The sequence below is a fragment of the Lethenteron reissneri genome, unplaced genomic scaffold (genome assembly GCF_015708825.2).
Source record: "Lethenteron reissneri isolate LAM-NWPU_2019-01 unplaced genomic scaffold, ASM1570882v1 scaffold_531, whole genome shotgun sequence".
NCBI classification, from domain to species: Eukaryota; Metazoa; Chordata; class Hyperoartia; order Petromyzontiformes; family Petromyzontidae; genus Lethenteron; species Lethenteron reissneri.
The window spans coordinates 2915-26019 of record NW_026892053.1 but is presented as its reverse complement, the minus strand read 5'-3'; the positions used below and the strand labels follow the sequence as shown (position 1 = coordinate 26019).

At 50.0% G+C, this 23105-nt stretch overlaps 1 protein-coding gene and 1 long non-coding RNA gene across 2 annotated transcripts; both read left to right on the top strand.

Annotated features, from left to right (window-relative positions):
• The first annotated feature begins 3513 nt into the window (after positions 1-3513).
• LOC133339898 (uncharacterized) lies at positions 3514-10648 on the top strand. The gene is made up of 3 exons (XR_009754795.1): positions 3514-3558; positions 4853-5020; positions 10075-10648. It is a non-coding gene; the product is annotated as an uncharacterized LOC133339898 (long non-coding RNA).
• A 6638-nt stretch (positions 10649-17286) lies between these two features.
• On the top strand, positions 17287-21270 carry LOC133339896 (bromodomain-containing protein DDB_G0280777-like). The gene is made up of 2 exons (XM_061548017.1): positions 17287-18478; positions 19971-21270. The coding sequence occupies exons 1-2, from the start codon at positions 17474-17476 to the stop codon at positions 20010-20012; spliced, it is 1047 nt and encodes a 348-aa protein (XP_061404001.1). The 5' UTR covers positions 17287-17473; the 3' UTR covers positions 20013-21270.
• Positions 21271-23105: the final 1835 nt, after the last annotated feature.

Here is a 23105-nt window from a genome sequence, read left to right as displayed (position 1 = left end):
TTACGTTGAACAATGAGGTAGCGGACGTTATGAAGGGGCCCTAAATAAAATAAAAACACGCAAATATTAAAACACTGTTTTACTTGCACAGTAAAAAAATTGTAATTTTTTCATTTGCTATACAGCCAAATAATACGACAAATCGCTAATCTTAAACACGCAGTCGTTCGTAAAAGTTGAAGGCGGTATTGCCTACTATAATCGCCCAGAAATGTCTGTCCGTCCCGCGCGTGACGTCACTCCACATGAGACACACCCCACCGCGTGACGTCACTCCACATGAGGCCCACCCCACCGCGTGACGTCACTCCACATGAGGCACACCCCACCGCGTGACGTCACTCCACACGAGGCACACCCCGCTCACTAATATTCATGAGCGGGTGGATGTTTACACCAGCGCAGAGGAAGGTCGAGCTGAGTTAAATAGTTTATAACGCAGAGTCGCTTCAAATATGACAGCGTTTCTTTATAGGAAGTGACGTCAAAAAATAAATCTACGCAGCACAGTGCTACATCCGTGTGTGACGTCACTGAAAAAGAGCCCCCCCCCCCCCTTCATTAATATTCATGCACCACGCGTGTAATTTACACTGACGCACTAGAAGGTCGCACACTCCACATGCCTCACCCCTCCCCAATAACCATGAGCGGGTGAGGTCACTCCACATGCCGCACCCCTCCCTAATAACCATGAGGGGGTGACGTCACTACACATGCCGCACCCCTCCCCAATAACCATGAGCGGGTGATGTCACTCCGCATGCCGCACCCCTCCCTAATAACCATGAGCGGGTGATGTCACTCCGCATGCCGCACCCCTCCCCAATAACCATGAGCGGGTGATGTCACTCCGCATGCCGCACCCCTCCCTAATAACCATGAGCGGGTGATGTCACTCCGCATGCCGCACCCCTCCCTAATAACCATGAGCGGGTGAGGTCACTCCGCATGCCGCACCCCTCCCTAATAACCATGAGCGGGTGAGGTCACTCCGCATGCCGCACCCCTCCCTAATAACCATGAGCGGGTGAGGTCACTCCGCATGCCGCACCCCTCCCTAATAACCATGAGCGGTTGAGGTCACTCCGCATGCCGCACCCCTCCCCAATAACAATGAGGGGGTGACGTCACTCCACATGGGGCCACCCCACCCCTCCTCATTAATAATCATGAGCTGAACAATTTTTCTATTGAATATTTCAGATGTACTGTAATATACACCCGTCCTTGGACGGGCAAAAAAGCTCGTAGTGCTATAGTAATAGAACAAGTGCGGAATAACTGAACCGATATTGACAGCTTGAAAGCATTTAGCGCGGGGCCCTTGAAAGTGCGGGGCCTGTAGCATTTGTAGCTACTACACGTGTAGCTACTACTACACGTGTTGTAGCTACAACACGTATAGTAGTAGCTACAACACGTGTAGTAGTAGCTACACGTGTAGCTACTACTACACGTGTTGTAGCCACCATCCGGATTGGAACTCCCACAGAAGCATTTGGTTTTTCCGTTGTAGCCTTGCGGCCGACATAGCGCCTCCAGCGGATGCAGGGCATCACGATAACCAGTTGTTTGTGTATCGTCATCGTTGTCAGCCTTGATAGTTCCCCTGCTGAATGAAGGCCTCCCCACCGTTCCACTAATCGGAGGTGCCGCAGTGGGGGGTGAAAAGGACAACACACAACACACGCACGAGGAAGACTTGCTTGCTATTTATCTGCGTTGGAAATGAGGTGAGGTTACAAAAGCCTGTCCCTAGCGTATCGTCGGCCAAATACAAAACTGGGTACCGCCTAAAGATTAGCTACGACCATATTAGGGTGTTACCAGTTGTTTTGCTCTGTCCCACTGACTTTTCTCAACAATCGAGAAGATACATTTTAACTTGCACTGGCTCACAGATCGACGCGCTCAATCTTTCTGTCTCTCTCCGTGCTGTTGTTCCAAAGCTCATCCAGTAATAATGATTAACATGTATTCGTCAAAGTGCCTCAAGGCGCCTTGTAAGAACACGGCCAAGAGAGACGGAGAAGCTATGAAGACTACATTGACTTGCCAAGATGTGGGTTTAGGACGATACTTATTGAAAGTGTCCACACCATCGAATAAACGAATCTCCAGCGGTAGGTAGGGAATCCCAACCAGCCTTGGCCCAGCCACAGCGAATGCGCTTCAGCCCGGGAACGCAGCCTGGGATCGAGGTTCGCACAGCAAGGGCGGAGTTTCGCCGATATATCGATTCGTCTTGGCCGTGTCCGTGTACCCCGATCCGTCTGTAACATCACTGGCGAGTAGAAAGACCCCCCGCCTTCACGACGGCCGACGGGAATGAACTGCGCGATAATCGATTCGAGAAATGACCAAAGACGGCTGGCAACGCCGGGCTCCAATGTATAAATAGCGAGCGAAGCGATTCGGTGCTGCTGCTGCCGCTACATTCGCAGCGGTGCACAGTCACAGATTGTCAACAACAAACGCAACAAATCACTCGACGAGTTCATCAGTAAGACCGCGCGCCCTCTGAGTGGCGGCGGCGGCAGCGGCGACTCCTCCCAACTGAGCTCAGCTTTGTCCGGCATCCCCCGTTCCGTCCTCCCGCGAAGCCAAAATTTTCATCGCCATTGGAATTTGGTCAAACCTTTCAACGTAAGTATAAGTGTTCCACCTTCAAAAAAACCAAATCGACTTAAGAGTCTTGAGACTCAGAGTGACGCTTTCACAAGAACATTTCAGACATTTCTATAGAATATATGATTAGAGACACTGTGAACTTGCGCATGGCGACACCGCTCGAGTGTGAGAGTCGGCCCACGTTCCCGCAAGTGCAGCGAGTGGATTGTCAGGCCCGTCACCAGTGACAACACAACAACAACAACAGCAGCAAGCGCGTCACATTGGGTTCCGCACTTGATCCGGTTGGCCTTGCGACGAACATGAACCCCACCGATTGCCGAGCTGGTGGGGGAAATGCTGGCCTCTTACTGCGGCGGACCAGAGCTCCCTTATTAAATCCTTTATATTAAGTTCACTTGCTTGCTTGCGCGCTTACGACCGTGCAAATCTTTCGGTCGTTTTTTAACCCACTTCCCGTGATCCAATCGAGCTGACATTTTGCACACAGACTCGTTGTGCGTGACAATTTATGTTCGTGACATTTTTTCCCCAAAATTTTACACTTTTTAGGACAAAATTTTTATATTTAATTACCAATTGCTTAATGGTGCCATGCAATCATCTGACCCATAGGTGGCAGCCATCTCAAGCCAGAGGACGAGAGGACTCTAGCCGCCACGCATATAAAGGATTTATAGTGAAAAACTTTGTTTTTACGGGTTATATTTGTATTATGTTTTGTTTGTTAAAGGGGATCTCGGAAGCAGCTCTGTGGTATCCTCTTCCGCGGGCCGTTGCCTTGACACTAAGGGGTCGTCGCGTCGCGCTGCTGCACTGTGGGAGATCCGAACGGAGTTTCTGTCACGTGACGCCCAGAGCACGATGGGATGCAGGGGGCGGAAGAGGGGTTGAAGGCAATCGGCAGATATGAAATATAATGAAGTAAATGTAATAACATATAATGAAGTAAATGTAATAAAATATAATGAAGTAAATGTAATGAAATATAATGAAGTAAATGTAATAAAATATAATGAAGTAAATGTAATGAAATATAATGAAGTAAATGTAATAAAATATAATGAAGTAAATGTAATGAAATATAATGACACATAGTAGAACGTAGAATTATTTTTGTAAACGGTTGGAGGAAATGAAATATATTTCGAAACGTGCCGTGGTGTTCACGAGGACGCTCCTGAAACAGACCGTTGAGACTCGGCGAGGCTCTCCTGGGGAAGCCAAAAGAAATCGTCGTTATCATCGTAATAATATTAATTGTTATTCAGACGCAGGATGTCTGTACGAGTTCTATAGTCGCGTGTCGTAAAGCGGCTCTCCCGCTAGGCCGAGTGGAACCCGCAACCTTGACGCCGTCCCCCATCTACGGCGAATGTGCACGGCACGTGCCTCCTCCATGCAGTCACTGCCGTGGCATCGTCACGCAGAGGCGCGCTGCAAGGAATTCCCTGTGGGGCCGTCCATAAATGACGTCACGCACCTAGGGGAGGGGGGGGTCAGATTTTTGTGACGATGTGTGACGAGGTGGGGGGGTTGAGAAATGTGACGTCACGTAAAAATGCGCAACTTTAAATAAATATAGAATTGTTATAACAACGCTAATTGTTATACCAACACTCCGACAACATCAGAGTGCAGCGCCACATTAAATACGCACTTCAATGACAATAGTTTAAATCGATTTGAAGCGTGTTTTATTTTCAAAATTGAAATATGTTTTGTGACATCATATTTGAGGGGGGGGGGGGGTTCTGACTTTTTGTGACGCCGTGTGACGAGAGGGGGGGTCAAAAATCGCCCAAAATCGCGTGACGTCATTTATGGACGGCCCCTGTGCACGCTCTGACCCCCGGTGGGCGTTCGCCCAACATCTCCTCCTCCTCCGCTCGAGCCGCGGACGAAGTCGTCGGACGCTGCGATTGGTGAACGCTTCCGCAACTGCCGATTTAGAAACGAACAACAACAACAAACTCCTCGGCACATTCGACAATAACACTGTGGCCCTGAAAGGCAAATTATTGTTTTACGTAGATAGACGTTTCGGCCAATGACCCTTGTGCATAGGCCAAGTGGAGAGGTTAGAGGATACGACGAGTTAGAGACGACACCTGATTACACCCTGGGGTATGACAAGAATTACATGAGAATGCTTTACGATTAATTGGCACACGAATGTATGTGTATTACTGCGGGCATGCTTGGTGGTTCGCGTCAGATATTACAGCAATCCCCATCGTTGTGCTGCACTTCTATGCTCCCCTACGTCTACGCTCTCCGCACTGACCGGCGCGGTGAAGTATGGTCAGACGAACCCAACTCGACTCGAACGGGCTTGGCGAGACCCTCATCCAGCAGCGGATTGACCAAAGGAGCTGCACATTTGGTACATTGCTGGACACGCGCGCGCGCGGCGTCTCGGTCTTGACCCGACTCGGCGTGGACGTGTTTGCCGATCACGAGGTGCGTGCGGCGCGTTCACGGGATGAGCTTGCGGCCGAACGGAAGAGATTGAGGCAATGCGCTTTAGTCGCGAGCGCTGAAGGTTCGGGGACACGCTTCTCTTACATCAGGGGTCTCAAACTCGCGGCCCGCGGGCCAATTGCGGCCCTCGGGACGATATTTTGTGGCCCCCACCTTAATATGAAAGTTTAATGTTAGTGTGGCCCGCGAGTTTTATATTGTAGCAACCCCGCTGTTAGCTGCTGTGTGGGACAATGTTATGATGTTCTGGTTTCCTACTGTGCCTGTCCAGTGAATGCGGCATGCATGTGAGTGACATGGGGGGCGGGGTCGTGGGTGTGTGTGTGTTTGTGTACGTGTGAGAGTGAGTGAGAGAGAGAGCCGGGAGAGAAAAGAGTGGCTTTGGATGCGCGGAGAGCAGGAGGGTGAAATTCATAGTTTTCCGCCCTCTTTCGCGCAGGTCATGATGTATCCAGTGCTTTATTTGTAAATCACAAGGTGCCGGAACACTAAGTACATATGACAGCGCACAGGTCCCGGAACGCACATAAAACGACGCTTAAAACAGCACACACATGCCACTTACAATGCAGTGGGACTTATTTAGGCTATACTGCAGTGACGGTATCAGTCTTTGTGTCAATAAAGTGGCATCTTGAGCAAAGGCGACTTCTGTGTCCAGCGGAGAAAACGAACGGAACACACACACACACCATTTGTTAAATTGAAGGCAAATTCAAGGGACACCACGGCTCCTTTACGCACACGCTGCACTGTGAGGTTTTGGGAGCTTCTTTACGCAGATGGATTATTCTAAACCGCAGCAGTTTATAACACGCCATTGAGCTAATATCTACATTTTACAGTCTGGGCTGTTTTACATTATTATTTACACCTGATATGTGTGGATGAATTTTAATGATTTAAATTCCCTCATCCTCTGGTGGTGACATTTACGCACCGAGCCACAGACTGTACATGACGATGTGCATAATTATTTTGGTTCATCTTAGAAGTCTGCAGATTATCTTGTTATTGCGTGGCCACAAATTAGTAATTCATCCACCGATGTCAACTGGGGCTCCGTAATTTTCTAGTGATTACATTATATTGTTATATTTTATTTTAATCATTTCTTAAAAAACTTTTTTAATATTCATTTTTTTCTCGATACGAGAGGTACCGGATCTGCTCAAATAAGTCCCGGAACGCAGGCAAGCCAACACGCCGGCACAAAGTAAGCACAAAAATGTATAGAAAAATGTGATGATGTGACTGAAGGCAGTGAAAGCCCCGACAGTGGCCAGCAGCATTTGAACCCCGTGGTCACACAATGACGCTGCCTCATAGAGTCCTCTGCTCTCCCTCTTTCGGCTCTCCACTGTGCGCGCATCGGAGCGCGTCAAAGCGCAGATCCACAGCTCACACGGCTCAGATCCCCGTGCTTAGAACAGAGAAGCGTGTATAGTAGCAGCCGCTACAGCTATGTCTGCCTGTGACTGGGGTGTGGGGACGAAATCTGATGGGAACGCATTACCCCCCCGCCCCCATAATCTACGCACCTGTTGTTACCGTAAAAAGCGGAAATGACGTGCATTTGCGGAAATTACGTCTCCGTGCGTCGCTGGTTGGCTAAACACTTGACTGAAACTTTATTGCGTGAGCGACAGCAAGTGGAATGAATATAGATCTTGTCACACAGCCCCAATCATGTCTTTTTCAAAGCCTGCAGTGAAGAGAAAGGTTGGTGACGAGCACAGACAATTTCAGGAAAAGTGGGAGATGCAATATTTATTTGTTGAGCACATGAGCAACCCGACGTGTCTTATTTGTACAGAAAAAGTTGCGGTGCACAAGGAATACAACCTCAAACGTCATTACTCAACTAGACATGCTGAGGAGTATGCAAAATACCAGGGAGATGAGAGAGCCAACTGGGTTGCCAATCTTAAAACATGTCTACTGAGGCAACAAAATGTATTCAAGAAAGCAACCAAAGAGAATAATGCAGCAGTCGAAGTAAGCTACGTGGTTAGTGAGATGATTGCTAAGGCAGGAAAGCCATTCACAGAAGGCGAGTTTATCAAAAAGTGCATCTTACAGGCTGCAAGTATAGTCTGTCCAGAAAAGAAAGGTCAGTTTAGCAACATCAGCCTTTCTGCTAACACGTGGCAGAGCGCATTTCAGACCTGTCAAGTGACATTTATGATCAACTGCGTGAGAAAGCCAAATTTTTCAATGCATACTCAGTCGCTCTTGACGAGAGTTCAGACATCACTGACACTGCCCAGCTCACAATATATGTCCGTGGTGTTGATGACAATTTTGAAGTGATGGAGGAGTTGCTCACAGTAATTCCAATGCATGGCCACACCACCGCTCGGGAGATATTTTGCCAGCTGTGTGATGCCATTGTGAATGCCGGTTTGCCATGGAAGAAGTTTGTTGGAATAACAACCGACGGAGCGCCATCAATGACAGGGAGGAAAAATGGACTGGTGGCACTTGTTCAAAGAAAACTAGAAGAGGAGGGTGTGGAGGAGGCCATGGCTCTGCACTGCATCATCCATCAGCAGGCCCTTTGCAGCAAATGCCTAAAGTTTGACAATGTGATGTCTGTTGTTGTGAAATGCATCAACCAAATAAGATCCAGGGGCTTAAAGCACCGGATGTTCCGTACTTTTTTTAGAGGAAATGGAGTCAGAATATGAGGATGTGCTCTACTTCACCGAGGTACGTTGGCTCAGCAGGGGAAACGTCTTGAAGAGATTTTTTGAGTTGAGAGCAGAAGTGAAAGCCTTCATGGAGAAGGATGGGGTGGCTGTTCCTGTGCTAAGTGATCCCAAATGGTTCATGGACTTCGCTTTTCTTGTTGACATCACGCATGAGCTGAATGTACTGAACAAGAAGTTACAAGGCCAGGGGCAGCTCGTCAGTGCTGCCTATGACAACGTGAGAGCATTCTCCACAAAACTTGTGTTATGGAAAGCCCAGCTCTCTCAGACAAACCTTTGCCATTTCCCAGCATGCAAGGCATGCTGGGAAATGGCAATGTGCACTAATCAGTGCACATTATCAGAGTTATGTTCTTTTGTTTGTATTATGACTGCAGGCATTGCGGTCTATGCAAACATGACTCCTTGCAAAAAGGTGTCAGTTTTGTTGCCAGATAGAAGGGTAAAGAACCAATTATCATATTTTTACTGGCAAATGAGGTCCCCATAGTGTAGATGCTTGCCCCGAGCTCTCATACTCTGATGGTGCATTGTCCTTGAGTTGTGCGCCTTTTGGCGTCATCTGGTCCAACCCATATGAGACTAGGCTCGAAGGAAAGCTGTCTCGGGTGTGGACCAATCAACTTCAAGGACAGTGCACATTATCAGAGTTATGTTCTTTTGTTTGTATTATGACTGCAGGCATTGCGGTCTATGCAAACATGACTCCTTGCAAAAAGGTGTCAGTTTTGTTGCCAGATAGAAGGGTAAAGAACCAATTATCGAAGATGATGATGTCACGCACTTTTTTCTCTTACTCCAAAATATCATTGTTGCTCTTCAACAATCTTTCACGTGGTGAGCCGCTTCGTAGAGCTGCTCGCGCTTGTGGCCGGGACGCTTCTGTGAGAGAAGCTGATGGTTTAGTGGGCCTTGCCTGGTAAGATAAACATCAACTTCAAGGAAGGTGCATACATTATCAGAGTTGTGTTTTTTGTTTGCATTCCGACTGCAGGTATTGTGGTCAATGCAAACATGGCTCCTCGTAAAAAAAGGTGTCAGTTTTGTTGCCAGATAAAAGGGTAAAAAATACAATTAACAAGAAAAAAATGGTTTAGGTTTTTTTTGTTTATTTAAAAAAAAAACTTTTTACCTTCCCTACACTTTGCGCTCCTATTGTGTTTTTGTATTGTTTGTTGTTGTGAAATGTGAACGACCTCACCTGGCATACAGGAGGTCTCCCCGTGGTCGCGTGGCTTTTTTTCCAGGTTCTCCGATTTTCCCCTCCACATTTACAAACACGCTCTCAGAGTGTTTGGCTACTATACATGTCCACATGATAGGCTACTTGGTTGAGCTGTCATTTGTGGCCAGTACACTTCTGAACAAGAGCTATACAGCTCAGTGGGCCTCACCTGGTAAAATAAAAATAAAAAGTTAATAGTACTGGACATCTGTGAAAAACAGCTTCATATCTCATCGGATTCCTCCAGTATCAATACATCTTCTCATTCTCTATAAATGGGCGCACCGTTTCATTGCTCGCCTGCTTGTGTGTGCTGCGGTCAAGTTGCGGGTGTATTCCCACCATCCTCCAAGACGCCGTGTACAGCGGTCACCCTCTGTAGAACTCCCACCAGAGCTCCTTCTGCCTGCAGTGACATGACTTCTTCTCTTTCCCACGTGTCTCGCTGCATTTCTTCTGGCGGTTGCTCTCATTCCCAGTCCACGTGTAGCGGCATCAATGCCAATCACCTGATTGGTCACCCCACCCGTTCAAGCCAACTGTTTTGACCAATCTGCAATGAGCCCACTGATGAACGTAGATCTCAGACACGACGCAGGGTTGAGTCGGTGGGAGACTGCCGGGGACTGCCAGGCTTGGCTACGAGGTGGTCAGGAGATGGCAGTGTAGCCATGGATTCTTGACTCTATCAGTGTGGAGCTTTTGAGTGCTCCCCCCCCCCCCCTCTTATGTAAATGCTGTTTAATGTTTACAATAATATTGTGTTCGTGTCAGATGTTTTGAGCCCTCGTTTTCACGTTCACATTCTTGTTTTTGTGGCATTGAGACTTCATCGGCCACAATCATTCCACTTCCGGACGAAGACCTCCCCGCGCAATCGCCATCTCTCACGATCCACCGCAGGAGCCGTACACCTCGTCACGAGAGACGAACACCAAGCCACGCTCACTTGAGCAGGAGGACCACTTTAGACTCTTGACGATGCCCAATTGTCTTCGATGTGTTCATTTGTTACAGGCGATTGAGATCTCAAGAAAAAACACGTTGACAGCAAAGATCAAACAAGGGAAGATGGTCTCTGCATCACCTTCCATCAAGCTTCCTGCAAAACGGCGACACTCACCCTTTGACTGGTTTGAGGGTCCAGATGTCGACACCACTTCTGAATCTGAGGATTAAAAGAGAATCGGAGTTTGTTTTGAGGGACGTTGTTTTACGTTCCATTGTTCTTGGCGAAATGGTAGCCAGGGTGGAGACTTTTAGCCACCGCAGTTCAAATGTTTTGGGTGTTCAGTTTTAAGTCGCTGATTTTCATCAATTTTCAGAGAGGAGGTGGGGGGGTGGACACTTTCGCCGTTAACACTGGTCAACAACAACAACACAACATGTTTTTCTGGCCTGGACTTTTGCAGCTGTTCTAGACTAATTTCAGGGTGCCGATTCCAAATCTGATCTCAGATTTGCTCAATCACATCTCATTTTTAAATCCTTTATATTAAGTTCGCTTGCTTGCTTAGGACCGTGCAAATCTTTCGGTCGTTTTTTAACCCACTTCCCGTGATCCAATCGAGCTGACATTTTGTACACAGACTCGTTGTGCGTGACAATGCATTTTCCTGAAAAAAACATTTTCTAAATTTTACACTGTTTAGGGAAATTTTTAAATATTTAATTACCAATTGTTTAATGGTGGCAGACAATCATCTGACCCATAGGTGGCAGCCATCTCAAGCCAGAGGACGAGAGGACTCTAGCCGCCCCGATGCCACGCATATAAAGGATTTATAGTGAAAAACTTTGTTTTTACGGGTTAATTTTTTATGCTATCGGCATACCCCATTTTCATTGATTTTACCCGAAATTAACTCTGTCACTTATGATAGCAAGTTGTTGCGAGTCAGTGACTGCTTTAGTGTTAAAATACGGTGCTGTATTTTTAGGATAGTGTGTTTATAATATCATTTTATGTAGATATCCACATTAATTTAATATTTTTCTTCTGCAGTTTTTATTGAAAATGCAATCTTTGATAGCTCAAAAACATTTTGATTGCATTTTGATTGTAAAGTGAACGTTCGTTGTTTCTGTTCGTTGCGTGTTCGCTCAAAATTAAAGCGCTTAAAATGGCAAGCAATTCCGTGCTTTTTTTGTATTCAACGTAAGGAAATACACTCGGAAAAGTTGTGAGTTTGCGAAACCCGTCGCGGGTACCAACTCAGCCCCTTCACCCATTGTGAACATCATCGCCACTGTCGGAGGTCAATCGTGGTTCCGTCCTAATAGCTTCAATAAGTAAACCCGTAAAAACAACGTTTTTCACTATAAATCCTTTATATGCGTGGCGGCTAGAGTCCTCTCGTCCTCTGGCTTGAGATGGCTGCCACCTATGGGTCAGATGATTGTCTGCAGTATTAAACAATTGGTAATTAAATATTTAATTTGTTTTCCCTAAAAGGTGTAACATTTTGGAATTTTTTTTCACGAACATTAATTGTCACGCACAACGAGTCTGTGTGCAAAATGTCAGCTCGATTGGATCACGGGAAGTGGGTTAAAAAACGACCGAAAGGTTTGCACGGTCGTAAGCGCGCAAGCAAGCGAACTTAATATAAAGGATTTAAAAAGCCGAAGAGTCTTCGCCAACATTGTCAACGCGCGCCCGGAATCTTCTACAGGTGCAGGTCTCCAGAGGCCGGAGGCAGCACGTTCTCCTGTGCTGTTGTTGCAAAGTCTCAGAAGTGTTCACTTGTTTCTGAAGCACTCCCCCCCCCTGTATTCACAACAGCATAAGAGAGACGGGGGAGGATGACTGTGCGTGTACATGCACGCTATTGAGTGGCAAACTTTCACGCGACTGGCAAAAAACCAGGACTTGCCAAGTCACGTTTCTGCGAAGACTTGGAGATATCCCACGGGAGCCGACCTCCATAAGAAGATGATCTTGGGGGGGGGGGGGGGGGGGAACCAGTACGGGTGGCAAACTCGCGTCGTAAAGAATTACAAATGATAACTGTGGCAATCTACTGATATCAATTTAATGAAATGAAATGCATCAATGCAGGGATATTACATCAAAGCAAGGACAGGTGGCAACCTCGCGTCTTAAAACAAAAATACTGTAAAAATCACACTCGTTTTGAAAATATAGTGGCGTCACTTAAATTAAATTCGATATGACGTCAGCGCGGGGGAGTCGTGACATCGGTTCACGGTGACCTTGGCGTCTTTGTTCGTTTTGCTCACTAGACGGGATTCGAAGCCGTGTCCTTCACGTGTCAAGGGTGACCCACCCTTCCTGTCCTGTCCCCTCGGCAATGCCGCCTCCACAGGGACAACCAACCCCTCTATCCCTAATGAACATCTGTTGCATCACCCAATTCCCTGACCCCCACCCCTGCCCCCAGATTGTGCCCGATGTAGTACAGGGACTACCTCTACTTACAAACATTCGACTTGGGAACTTTCAGAGATACGTACAAACCTGTCCGTATGTCCCGTTACCGCAGTTCAACGATGCGATTGCCCATCACAAGTTGATTTGTGCAGAGATGAAGAGAACAACTGTGCAGACATCTCTTAGTAGGTATTTCAAGAGAATAGAGAGGAAACACGTGCCAAAGGGAATTAGCATCTACATCTGCAGAACGTGAAGAATCAGTGGCATCTACATCTACAAAACGTGAAGAACCAGTGGCATCTACATCTGCAGAACGTGAAGAACCAGTGGCATCTACATCTGCAGAACGTGAAGAACCAGTGGCATCTACATCTGCAGAACGTGAAGAACCAGTGGCTTCTACATCTGCAGAACGTGAAGAACCAGTGGCATCTACATCTGCAGAACGTGAAGAACCAGTGGCTTCTACATCTGCAGAACGTGAAGAACCAGTGGCATCTACATCTGCAGAACGTGAAGAACCAGTGGCATCTACATCTGCAGAACGTGAAGAACCAGTGGCTTCTACATCTGCAGAACGTGAAGAACCAGTGGCATCTACATCTGCAGAACGTGAAGAACCAGTGGCATCTACATCTGCAGAACGTGAAGAACCAGTGGCATTTACATCTGCAGAACGTGAAGAACCAGTTGCATCTACATCTGTAGAACGTGAAGAACCAGTGGCATTTACATCTACAGAATGTGAAGAACCAGTGGCATCTACAGCTCTCTCCCTCCCTGCCCTTTTGTCTCTCCCCCTTTCTGCCCCCCCCGTCTCTCTCCCTCCCTGCCCCCCTCTCCCTCCCTGCCCCCCTCTCTCTCCCCCTCTCTGCCCCCCTCTCTGCCCCCCCGTCTCTCCCCCTCTCTGTCCCCCCCGTCTCTCTCCCTCCCTGCCCCCCTCTCCCTCTCTGCCCCCCCATCTCTCCCCCTCTCTGCCCCCCCATCTCTCCCCCTCTCTGCCCCCCCGTCTCTCTCCCTCCCTGTCCCCCTCTCTCTCCCCCTCTCTCCCCCCCCGTCTCTCCCCCTCCCTGTCCCCCTCTCTCTCCCCCTCTCTGCCCCCCCGTCTCTCTCCCTCCCTGCCCCCCTCTCCCTCTCTGCCCCCCCATCTCTCCCCCTCTCTGTCCCCCCATCTCCCTCCCTCCCTGGGCCCCCGTCTCTCTCCCTCCCTGCCTCCCCGTCTCTCTCCCTCCTTCCCAACTGAATCCCCCTAACCTCTCGCTTATAAATCGACGAAGGCTCGGCGCCCTCTGATGTCTCTCTCTCTCTTCCTGTCTTCCCCTCGCCTCCCCTTCTCTTTGCCGATCTCTCGCGACGTCTCTGCCCCTCCCCTCATCTCGCCCCGTCTCTCTCGCTCCGTCCGAACCGGACCCCCCTAGCCTCTGCCTCAAGAACCGTTGAATGAAATTCCTCTGATGGCTGTCTCTCTCTCTCTCTTGCCGCGCTCCCCACGCCGCCTCGTCTCTGCGTCTCTCGCTCGCCGCGTCTCTGGCCCTCGACTGTTGCTGCGCCGTCTCTCTCTCCCCTCTTCCCCTCCCGCTCCCCGACTCCGCCCCGGTTCCGTGCCCCTCAGGCCGAGCTCCTGCCCCTCGCTGACCTTCATCTGCCCCCCCCCCCCTTCGCTCCCCTCCCTCACGAGACCTCCCACGCACAATTCCTTGGTCCCATCCCTCTCTCGCCTCGCTCCCGCACTTCTTCATGGAAGCTCTTCGTGGGACGCGTCTCCTCCGGGCGCCGTTCGGCCTCCTGCAAGCACCTTCTGCACGCACCTCCTGCACGCACCTCCTGCACGCACCTCCTGCACGCACCTCCTGCACGCACCTCCTGCACGCACCTCCTGCACGCACCTCCTGCACGCACCTCCTGCACGCACCTCCTGCACGCACCTCCTGCATGCACCTCCTGCACGCACCTCCTGCACGCACCTCCTGCACGCACCTCCTGCACGCACCTCCTGCACGCACCTCCTGCACGCACCTCCTGCACGCACCTCCTGCACGCACCTTGTGCACCGCCACTGCCAAAGACAAAGATCCCCCGTATAGCCTCTAACAGACTGTCGGGGGCAAGTGCTGTCAGCGAGTAGCAGCACTTATCAAGGCCGGCACTGTGGCACACGGGGGGGTGGGTCACCACGATGCTTGTGCACACACCACACACACACAGTCACACACAGTCACACACACCACAGTCACACACCACACACAGTCACACAAACACAGTCACACAACACACACAGTCACACACAGTCACACACAGTCACACACAGTCACACAAACACAGTCACACACACCACACACAGTCACACAAACACAGTCACACACACCACACACAGTCACACACCACACACACCCCACACACAGTCACACACCACACACCACACACAGTCACACACCACACACAGTCACACACCACACAGTCACACACACACCCCACACACAGTCACACACCACACACACCACACACACACACCCACACACAGTCACACACCACACACAGCCACACACCACACACACCACACACACACACCCCACACACAGTCACACACCACACACACCACACACACACACCCCACACACAGTCACACACCACACACAGTCACACACCACACACACCCCACACACAGTCACACACAGTCACACACCACACACACCACACACACACACCCCACACACAGTCACACACCACACACAGTCACACACCACACACACACACCCCACACACAGTCACACACCACACACAGTCACACACAGTCACACACGACACACACACCACAAACAGTCACACACCCCACACAGTCACACACCACACACACCACACACACACCACACAAACCCACCTTGGAATGAATTGTGCACGTGTACTGCAGCTGCTGCTACTGCAGCTGCTGCTGATGCTGCTACTGCTGCTGGAGAGACGTCGCTGCGCCTTCGAAAGAGGCTGCTGCAACTTGCTGAATCCGCTCCCTGTTGAGCTGCACTACTGCAAGTTCAAGTTCATGTATTAGGTGTAGCCCTGTGAGTCTGGTGCAACCGCAACAAACAAAAAACAAAAGCATGAACAAAAAACATCTTAAAGTGACTATGTGACTAAGTGCAAACAGAAAATGTGGCGAATGGGGGTTGTTGTTGTTGTTGTGTGTGTCGGTGTGTGTGTCTGTGTGTGTGACTGTGTGTGTGTCTGTGGTGTGTGACTGTGTGTGTGGTGTGTGAGTGTGTGTGACTGTGTGTGTGGTGTGTGACTGTGTGTGTGTGACTGTGTGTGTGTGACTGTGTGTGTGGTGTGTGCACAAGCGTCCTGGTGACGTCACCACCACTTCAAGTTCAAGTATTAGGTGTAGCCCTGTGAGCCATTCGGCTCTTGAATCGGGTACAACCGCAACAAACAAAAACATGAACAAAAAACATCTTAAAGTGAATATGTGACTGAGTGCAAACAGAAAATCTAAGAAAAGACAGCAAAATATTGCAGACAAAAAATCACAGTTACACCAACTCTGTGTGCAAAAATCCCAACAGACAACAAATCGATTAACGAATTAAATCGGCTAACCCTCTATAGATTATTGGTTCTTTCTGTTATAAAGTCACGTAAATAGAAAAAAATTATAATAAAATATTGAAAAAATGGCGTGTTTTGCTTTTATTATTTTCCATTTTTTTTTCTTATTTTTTATTTTCCATCAACGCGATTTTACCAAAAGAACCAAGAATATGAATTCCTGCAGTCACGAAAGTTTTAAGTCTAAATTGATCCGCTAAGCCGTCAAGGCAAGTGATCTGTTAATCAATTGCTGTTATAACCGTACCGGCTTCAAGTAGCAGCAGCAGCAGCACAGAGACACGTGGCACCACTGCAGCTCCCACGTGACAGCGTCTGGCCACGCCCAGCGCGGGTCACGTGTCAGGAGGGGGCGGGGCTTACGCACCACGTGGGCAGAGCCCCCAGGTGTCATTGGCTGTCTGCGTGGTGTCGTCTATGGGTCTCTGTGCGTGAGTCAAGTTCAAGTTCATGTACTAGGTAGAGCCCTGTGAGCCATTCGGTTCTTGAATCGGGTGCAAACTGAAAAAACAAAAAAACATGAACAAAAAAACATCTTAAAGTGACTACGTGCAAAATGAAAAAACAAACAAAAAACTAAAACATGAACAAAAAACATCTTAAAGTGACTACGTGCAAAATGAAAAAACAAACAAAAAACAAAAACATGAACAAAAAACATCTTAAAGTGACTATGTGACTGAGTGCAAACAGAAAATCCAAGAAAACACAGCAAAATATTGCAGACAAAAGTCACCGTGTACACCAACGCTGTGTGCAAACATCCCAGTGGGATGCAAGTCAAACAACAACAACCACAAGACAGCTTAGAGAGTCGATGGGTCTCTATCAGTAATTCTACATTTGAAGCTTTCGTGACTGCCAGGAGTAGGTTTTATCGGTAAAGTCACGTAGGTAAAAATACAAAATATAAATAATATAAATAAAATAATAAATCACGACGTTTCGGAGGCAACACAAACTTCCTTCATCAGGTGTAAAAAGGCACAGAAAAAAAAAACTGTACGTCGTGATTTATTATTTTATTTCTATTATTATTTACATTATTTTTTATTATTTATCTCTTCTGTAGTCTATGGGTCTCTGTGACCCCCCCCCCGGTGAGGATCGTGAATCGAGGTCAGAATCGACCGACGGCTTGCAATCGAAGTCGATTCTAACGTAATCGCATGGAGGAATCGATCCACGGATCGATCCGACGACATCACCGTTAACCAAATCGCAATGGAGGTAGAAGCCAACAGCTTCCATCGAGTCGCGAAGTTGCCACCTCCTCTACCTCCTCCTCTACCTCCTCTACCCCCTCTACCTCCTCTACCTCCTCAATTGCCTCGCGACATCAACGACCCTCCCACAGCAACAGCGGCAGCGGAATCAGCAACAACGAAGTCAACACCCGCCACTGAGGCCTACACCGCCATGCAGCCTGCGGTCTCTGCCCAAGCCGCGTCGCATTCTGCGGGGGAGATTCAGGCGAGGGGCGGTGGCTGCGAGGAGGAGGAGGAGGAGGATGAAGCGATGCAGTTGCTGACCATCGTAACCGGCGATCTCATCTCCGGCTACGTGGCTCACCTGACGCAGCAGACGGAGCAGCAGCAGCAGCCTGTGCAGCAGCAGCAGCCTCTGCTGCAGCAGGGGCTGCAGCAACAGCTGCAGCAGCAGCTTCAGCAGTTGCAGGAGCAGCTCCCGGCGGTGCAGCAACATCTCCTGCTGTCGCAGCAGCAGCAGCAGCAGTGGATGGAGAAGCTCTGGCAGCAGCAATTCCAGCACATGCAGCAGGTGCAGGAGCAGCTCCAGCAGGTGCAGCGGCAACAGGAGCTTGTGCAGCAGCTGCAGCAGCAGGAGCAGCTCCTGGATGTGCAGCAGCAGCAGCAGCTGCTGCAGGAGCTGCAGAAGAAGTATCAGCTCCAGGAGGTGCAGCTGATGCGTCGGTTCAAGCAGCTGCACGAAATGCAGCAGGAGCATTTCCAGCAGTTGCAGCAGTTCAAGGAGTGGCAGGAGCTGCAGCGGCAGGCGCGGCAAATACAGCGGCAGCTGCGGGAGGTGCGCTCGCTGCTCCAGACCTCCCGGCGGCTGGTGCGGATGCGTGTGGAGCTTCTGCAGGAGGCGCTCGACACCCGAGGAGACGCGTTGCTGGCGGAGTTCGAAGCCTCCATCCCAGACTTTGTGAGGCGCGCGGAGGAGCTGGCGAAGCAAGTGGACCCGCGCCGGCTGGTCATGACCCTGGCCTGGCAGGTTCTCACCGCGGGGCCCATGAGCTGGGGCTGCGTGCTGTCCATGGTGGTGTTTTGCGCGCTGCTCGTCAAGAACCTGAGGGCCTCCGGTCGTCTGGGCGACTCGGAGGAGACTTGGCCCTTGACGGACGCGGTGGCCGCTGTGCTGTTGACCACACGCAAGACCTGGCTCATGGAACAGGGAGGCTGGGTGAGGGGTTACACACCGCTACCATCAACACCACTGCGCCGGAACAGCGTGTTGGTAATTGAAAGCCCATGGGCTGCACAAAATCGAGCAGCCTCCTACCGTTGTTATTGAGTTGATCTGACCCATGTCCTCCAATCACTCCAGACCAGGTGCTAGCATCATGACCAACTCGGGCATTGAAGTCACCCAACAAGATGACTCTATCCCGAGGGGCCACTTTCGCCAGCACCTGTGACATGAGGTCATAGAAGGCATCTGACTCATCGGCCTTGCCTGCATCCCTCCACGGATGTTCGTCTTCGGTGGGGGCATAAGTAACCACGACCACCGCTCCTCGCCTCCGGTTGATGGGAAGGCGAGCCCAAAGTAGACTGGGGCTTACAGATTCCCACACCTCACCGCCACACTCCCTCGCCCCCTTCATTCTTTTATTCAGAAGAGCCACTCCTTGTTGTTTGGCAGTCTCCTGCCCCAAGTAGAGGACTGTCCACCCCTCATGATGTCAGGAGCCAGAGCCGGTCCACCGGACCTCCTAAACACCACAGAGATCCAGTCGGTACCTGTCCAGCTCCCGACAGAGGAGTGGCAGCCTCTCCTCAGCAGTGAGAGTTCGAACATTCCACGCATTCAGTGTCTCACTACACAGTGTCTCACCACCCAGTGTGTCACTACCCAGTGTCTCTCTACCCAGTGTCTCTGTACCAGTGTCTCACTACCCAGTGTCTCACTACCCAGTGTCTCTCTACCCATTGTCTCACTACCCAGTGTCTCTCTACCCATTGTCTCACTGCCCAGTGTCTCTGTACCAGTGTCTCACTACCCAGTGTCTCACTACCCAGTGTCCCACTAGCAGTGTCTCACTACCCAGTGTCTCACTACCCAGTGTCTCTGTACCAGTGACTCACCACCAGTGTCTCACTACCCGGTGTCTCACTACCCAGTGTCTCACTACCCAGTGTCTCTGTACCAGTGACTCACCACCAGTGTCTCACTACCCGGTGTCTCACTACCCAGTGTCTCACTACCCAGTGTCTCACTACCCAGTGTCTCACTACCCAGTGACTCACCACCCAGTGTCTCACCACCAGTGTCTCACCACCAGTGTCTCACTAGCAGTGTCTCACTACCCAGTGTCTCACTAGCAGTGTCTCACTACCCAGTGTCTCACCACCAGTGTCTCACTAGCAGTGGCTCACTAGCAGTGTCTCATTACCCAGTGTTTCACTGCCCAGTGTCTCTCTACCCAGTGTCTCTGTACCAGTGACTCACCACCAGTGTCTCACTACCCAGTGTCTCTCTACCCAGTGACTCACCACCAGTATCAGATCAGAGAACAATGCCAAAAGGCGACCAGCACAAGAACAATGCCACGCGTATCAGCAGAGCATTTACAGCTCGGGGCTCTGAGCAGCAGCAGCAGCAGAAGCTGTGTGATGATGATGATGGTGGTGGTGGGGCTCTCTTTCCGTTCTGTTTCTCTGCTGCCACACAGGAGGGCTTCCTGCGAGCGTTCGGGCCGGGGACGCCCACCTAGGAGAGGAGCCGTAGACGCCGAGCTCCGACGGGCAGCGACAGTGAAGACGAGAAGAGAGACAGAGAGAGACAGAGACTTTGGACTTGTACACAACTTTTATTGCCTCCAGCAGCAACAGCACTGGAGGCGATTCCGATATGAAATACACAAAGTCACCAGCAAACAAACGAATGAACGCTGTAAATCCGCACGCTGTGGCGCTAAATGCAGCGCAACACGAAATAAAAGTCACGTGGTGGTGGTGGTTGTGGTGGTGGTGGTCATCTCGCACGCCACGGTGACGAGAGAGCGCCTCAGAAGAGAGAACGGCCATCACCAAGCCATGTCAATTTTTTTACTTTTCTCTTTACAAAAATGAGGCTTCCATTAACGTGTGGTCCGACCTCTGTCAGGCGTTGAACAGTAAAATAGTACACGTCTTTAGAAAGTGCATCGTAATATCTGCATCGTTAATATTTTTAAACTTGAGGGAATGAATTTTTTGGCAGTGGCAATGAGAGATGCAAACATTGAAATGGCTCGGGGTTTGAATCAGATGAAAATTCAGAGGCGTTAAAAGGTGCTAACTACCAACCTAAATGTTCAAACAATTGTCGTGGGATACGTGTTGATTGTGTGCGTTTACACAATTTGACTTGAAGTATTGAAAACTGGTTACACAGAAACAAAACTTACAGCCAAGAAATTGTGGTGACGTGTTGTTTTAAATTGCCTGAATTTCTGTAAAACACTTTTTGAGTGGCAATGTCAGACAGTTGTTGTCTTTGATCGTTCATAATGAATTTTGTGTGTTCAGCGTTACCGACGTAAGTCGTGATTTTTAAACGGAATCTTAACTTTTAATGGAACATAAATCTTAAGTAGTAGAGCTGTGTGAAAATATATAGCTGGAAAATGTTGCGGTACAACACTCACGACAAACATCGTTTAGTTCCTGTCCGGCCTAAGCACAGCTTACGAGTATCCTGCTAGAAGTGTAACAGTTGCTCACAGGTTCATGACGTATTTATGTCGCGTACAAAGTCCTCTTCAAAGATGTCTGGCCAACGTGAAAGAGTAAAAATTACCCCCCCCCTCCCCCCGCCTCAAGTGGTGCCCCATCTGCCAGCGGTGGCACGAGCAGGAATTGCAGGGCTGCGCCTCTGCCTTTGACACAATGTCTGCCAATAATGGGGGGATCAATAAAAACACGGTGAATGTTGACTGAGATGAAATTATTGATGTGAAACTATCTGCAATAAATGACATGTTGCGTCTCTTTAAACATTTGTGCCTTTTCTCTCACCGCGCTTAAAGAAGAATTTTCCTGGAGGCTTGTTGCATTTGTTTAATTCCATGTTTTATATGACACCCGTAGTGAATCCAACTGAGTCGGAAGACGTCTTGGGAGCAACGCTGTTTCACCGACTCAACGTAACACAATACGAGCTACACTTGGGTGTTGAGTTGTGCGCCTTTTGGCGTCATCTGGTCCAACACCAATGGAGACTAGGCTCTAAGAAAAGTTGTCTCGGGTGTGGACCAATCAACTTCAAGGACAGTGCATATCATTATCATCATCATCAGAGTTGTTTCTTTTTGTTTGCATTTTGGCTGCTTGTGTTGTGGTTATTGCAAACATGACCCCTTGTATAAAGGTGTCAGTTTTGTACCAGTTTAAAGGGTAAAAACCTACTACTATGTTGAGTGCCCATCTATCCCACGCTACGGCACAACTAGACACGGCTCGCTATCCCGGCCCGGACCATGAGCTGCTGGCTCCCGGAGCGCGTGGCTCGAGGCTTCTTCTCCCCGACGTGAATCTTCTTCACCGGCCACACGAAGAACCCACGACCGCCTCACGGGCCCCCCCGTTATATCGGCCTGGGCTGGGCTGGCTCCGGCCCTCGCCCCGCCCACCTCTTTCCCGAAGGATCCCGAGGGCTTCTCTATACCACGTGACCGCCCAGCGGCCCCCGTCCACCGGTGGCCCCCCTGCAATATCATCCGGTGACGTGTCGGCAGGTCAATCAGCGTATCGTGCCCCAACGCAACCCTGGCTGGCTGACGCTCCCTCACCGGGAGCCCGCACCGCACACTGCACGCGGTGCCTCCGCACTGACCAGCGCTCACCGAAGCCCCGCTAGGGCTGGTACTACGCCCAGTGAGCGGGCTGCACGTAATGCCAACACATCATCCGCCGTAGCTTCGTAAGCCCGGCAGCACACGGTGACATTCACAGTCACTACATCACTCCCCCTCTCTGTAGCTTCCAGCCGTCCCGGCTGCCAACTCCCCCGCAAGTAAGCAACCGACGTACAATTATACAGAACAACAAGCAGGTGCGCTCCAACAATAACAAGACAGCACGATAAATTACCCAAACCCAACTGTACAATATGTACACCGAGAGAGAGGAAAAAGAAACCACTGCAGCGAGAGAAATGAACAACACAACAATCGCGTCGTACAAAATCCCCACAATAAACATCTCCCACCCACAACGTGTAAACAACGCCCGTCAGCTCGATGGCGGAAAGGATCAGCCAAACGCTTGCCACGACTCACGCGAGCGCGACAAGCCACGGCGGTGTGGGAGCGTGCAACGCGCGGGGATCGTGAGAGTCGAGTCTTCGAACGAGTCCGTGACGCCGGCCCTCCAGGCGGGTCGGGCTCATCTGCCCTGGAAGCAGAGGTCGCAAACGGGTTTTGATTCCTTACCCGTACCCGGCCGGGTACGGGTTCCCGTACGCCACCCGTACCCTGCCCGAAATGAGTGACAAACGGTGACTCACCAGTGACTCACGGCCTACCCGTACCCTACCCGAAATGAGTGACAAACGGTGACTCACCAGTGACTCACGGCCTACCCGTACCCGTACCCTACCCGAAATGAGTGACAAACGGTGACTCACCGGTGACTCACGGCCTACCCGTACCCTACGCGAAATGAGTGACAAACGGTTACTCACCAGTGACTCACGGCCTACCCGTACCCTACCCGAAATGAGTGACAAACGGTTACTCACCAGTGACTCACGGCCTACCTGTACCCTACCCGAAATGAGTGACAAACGGTTACTCACCGGTGACTCACGGCCTACCCGTACCCTA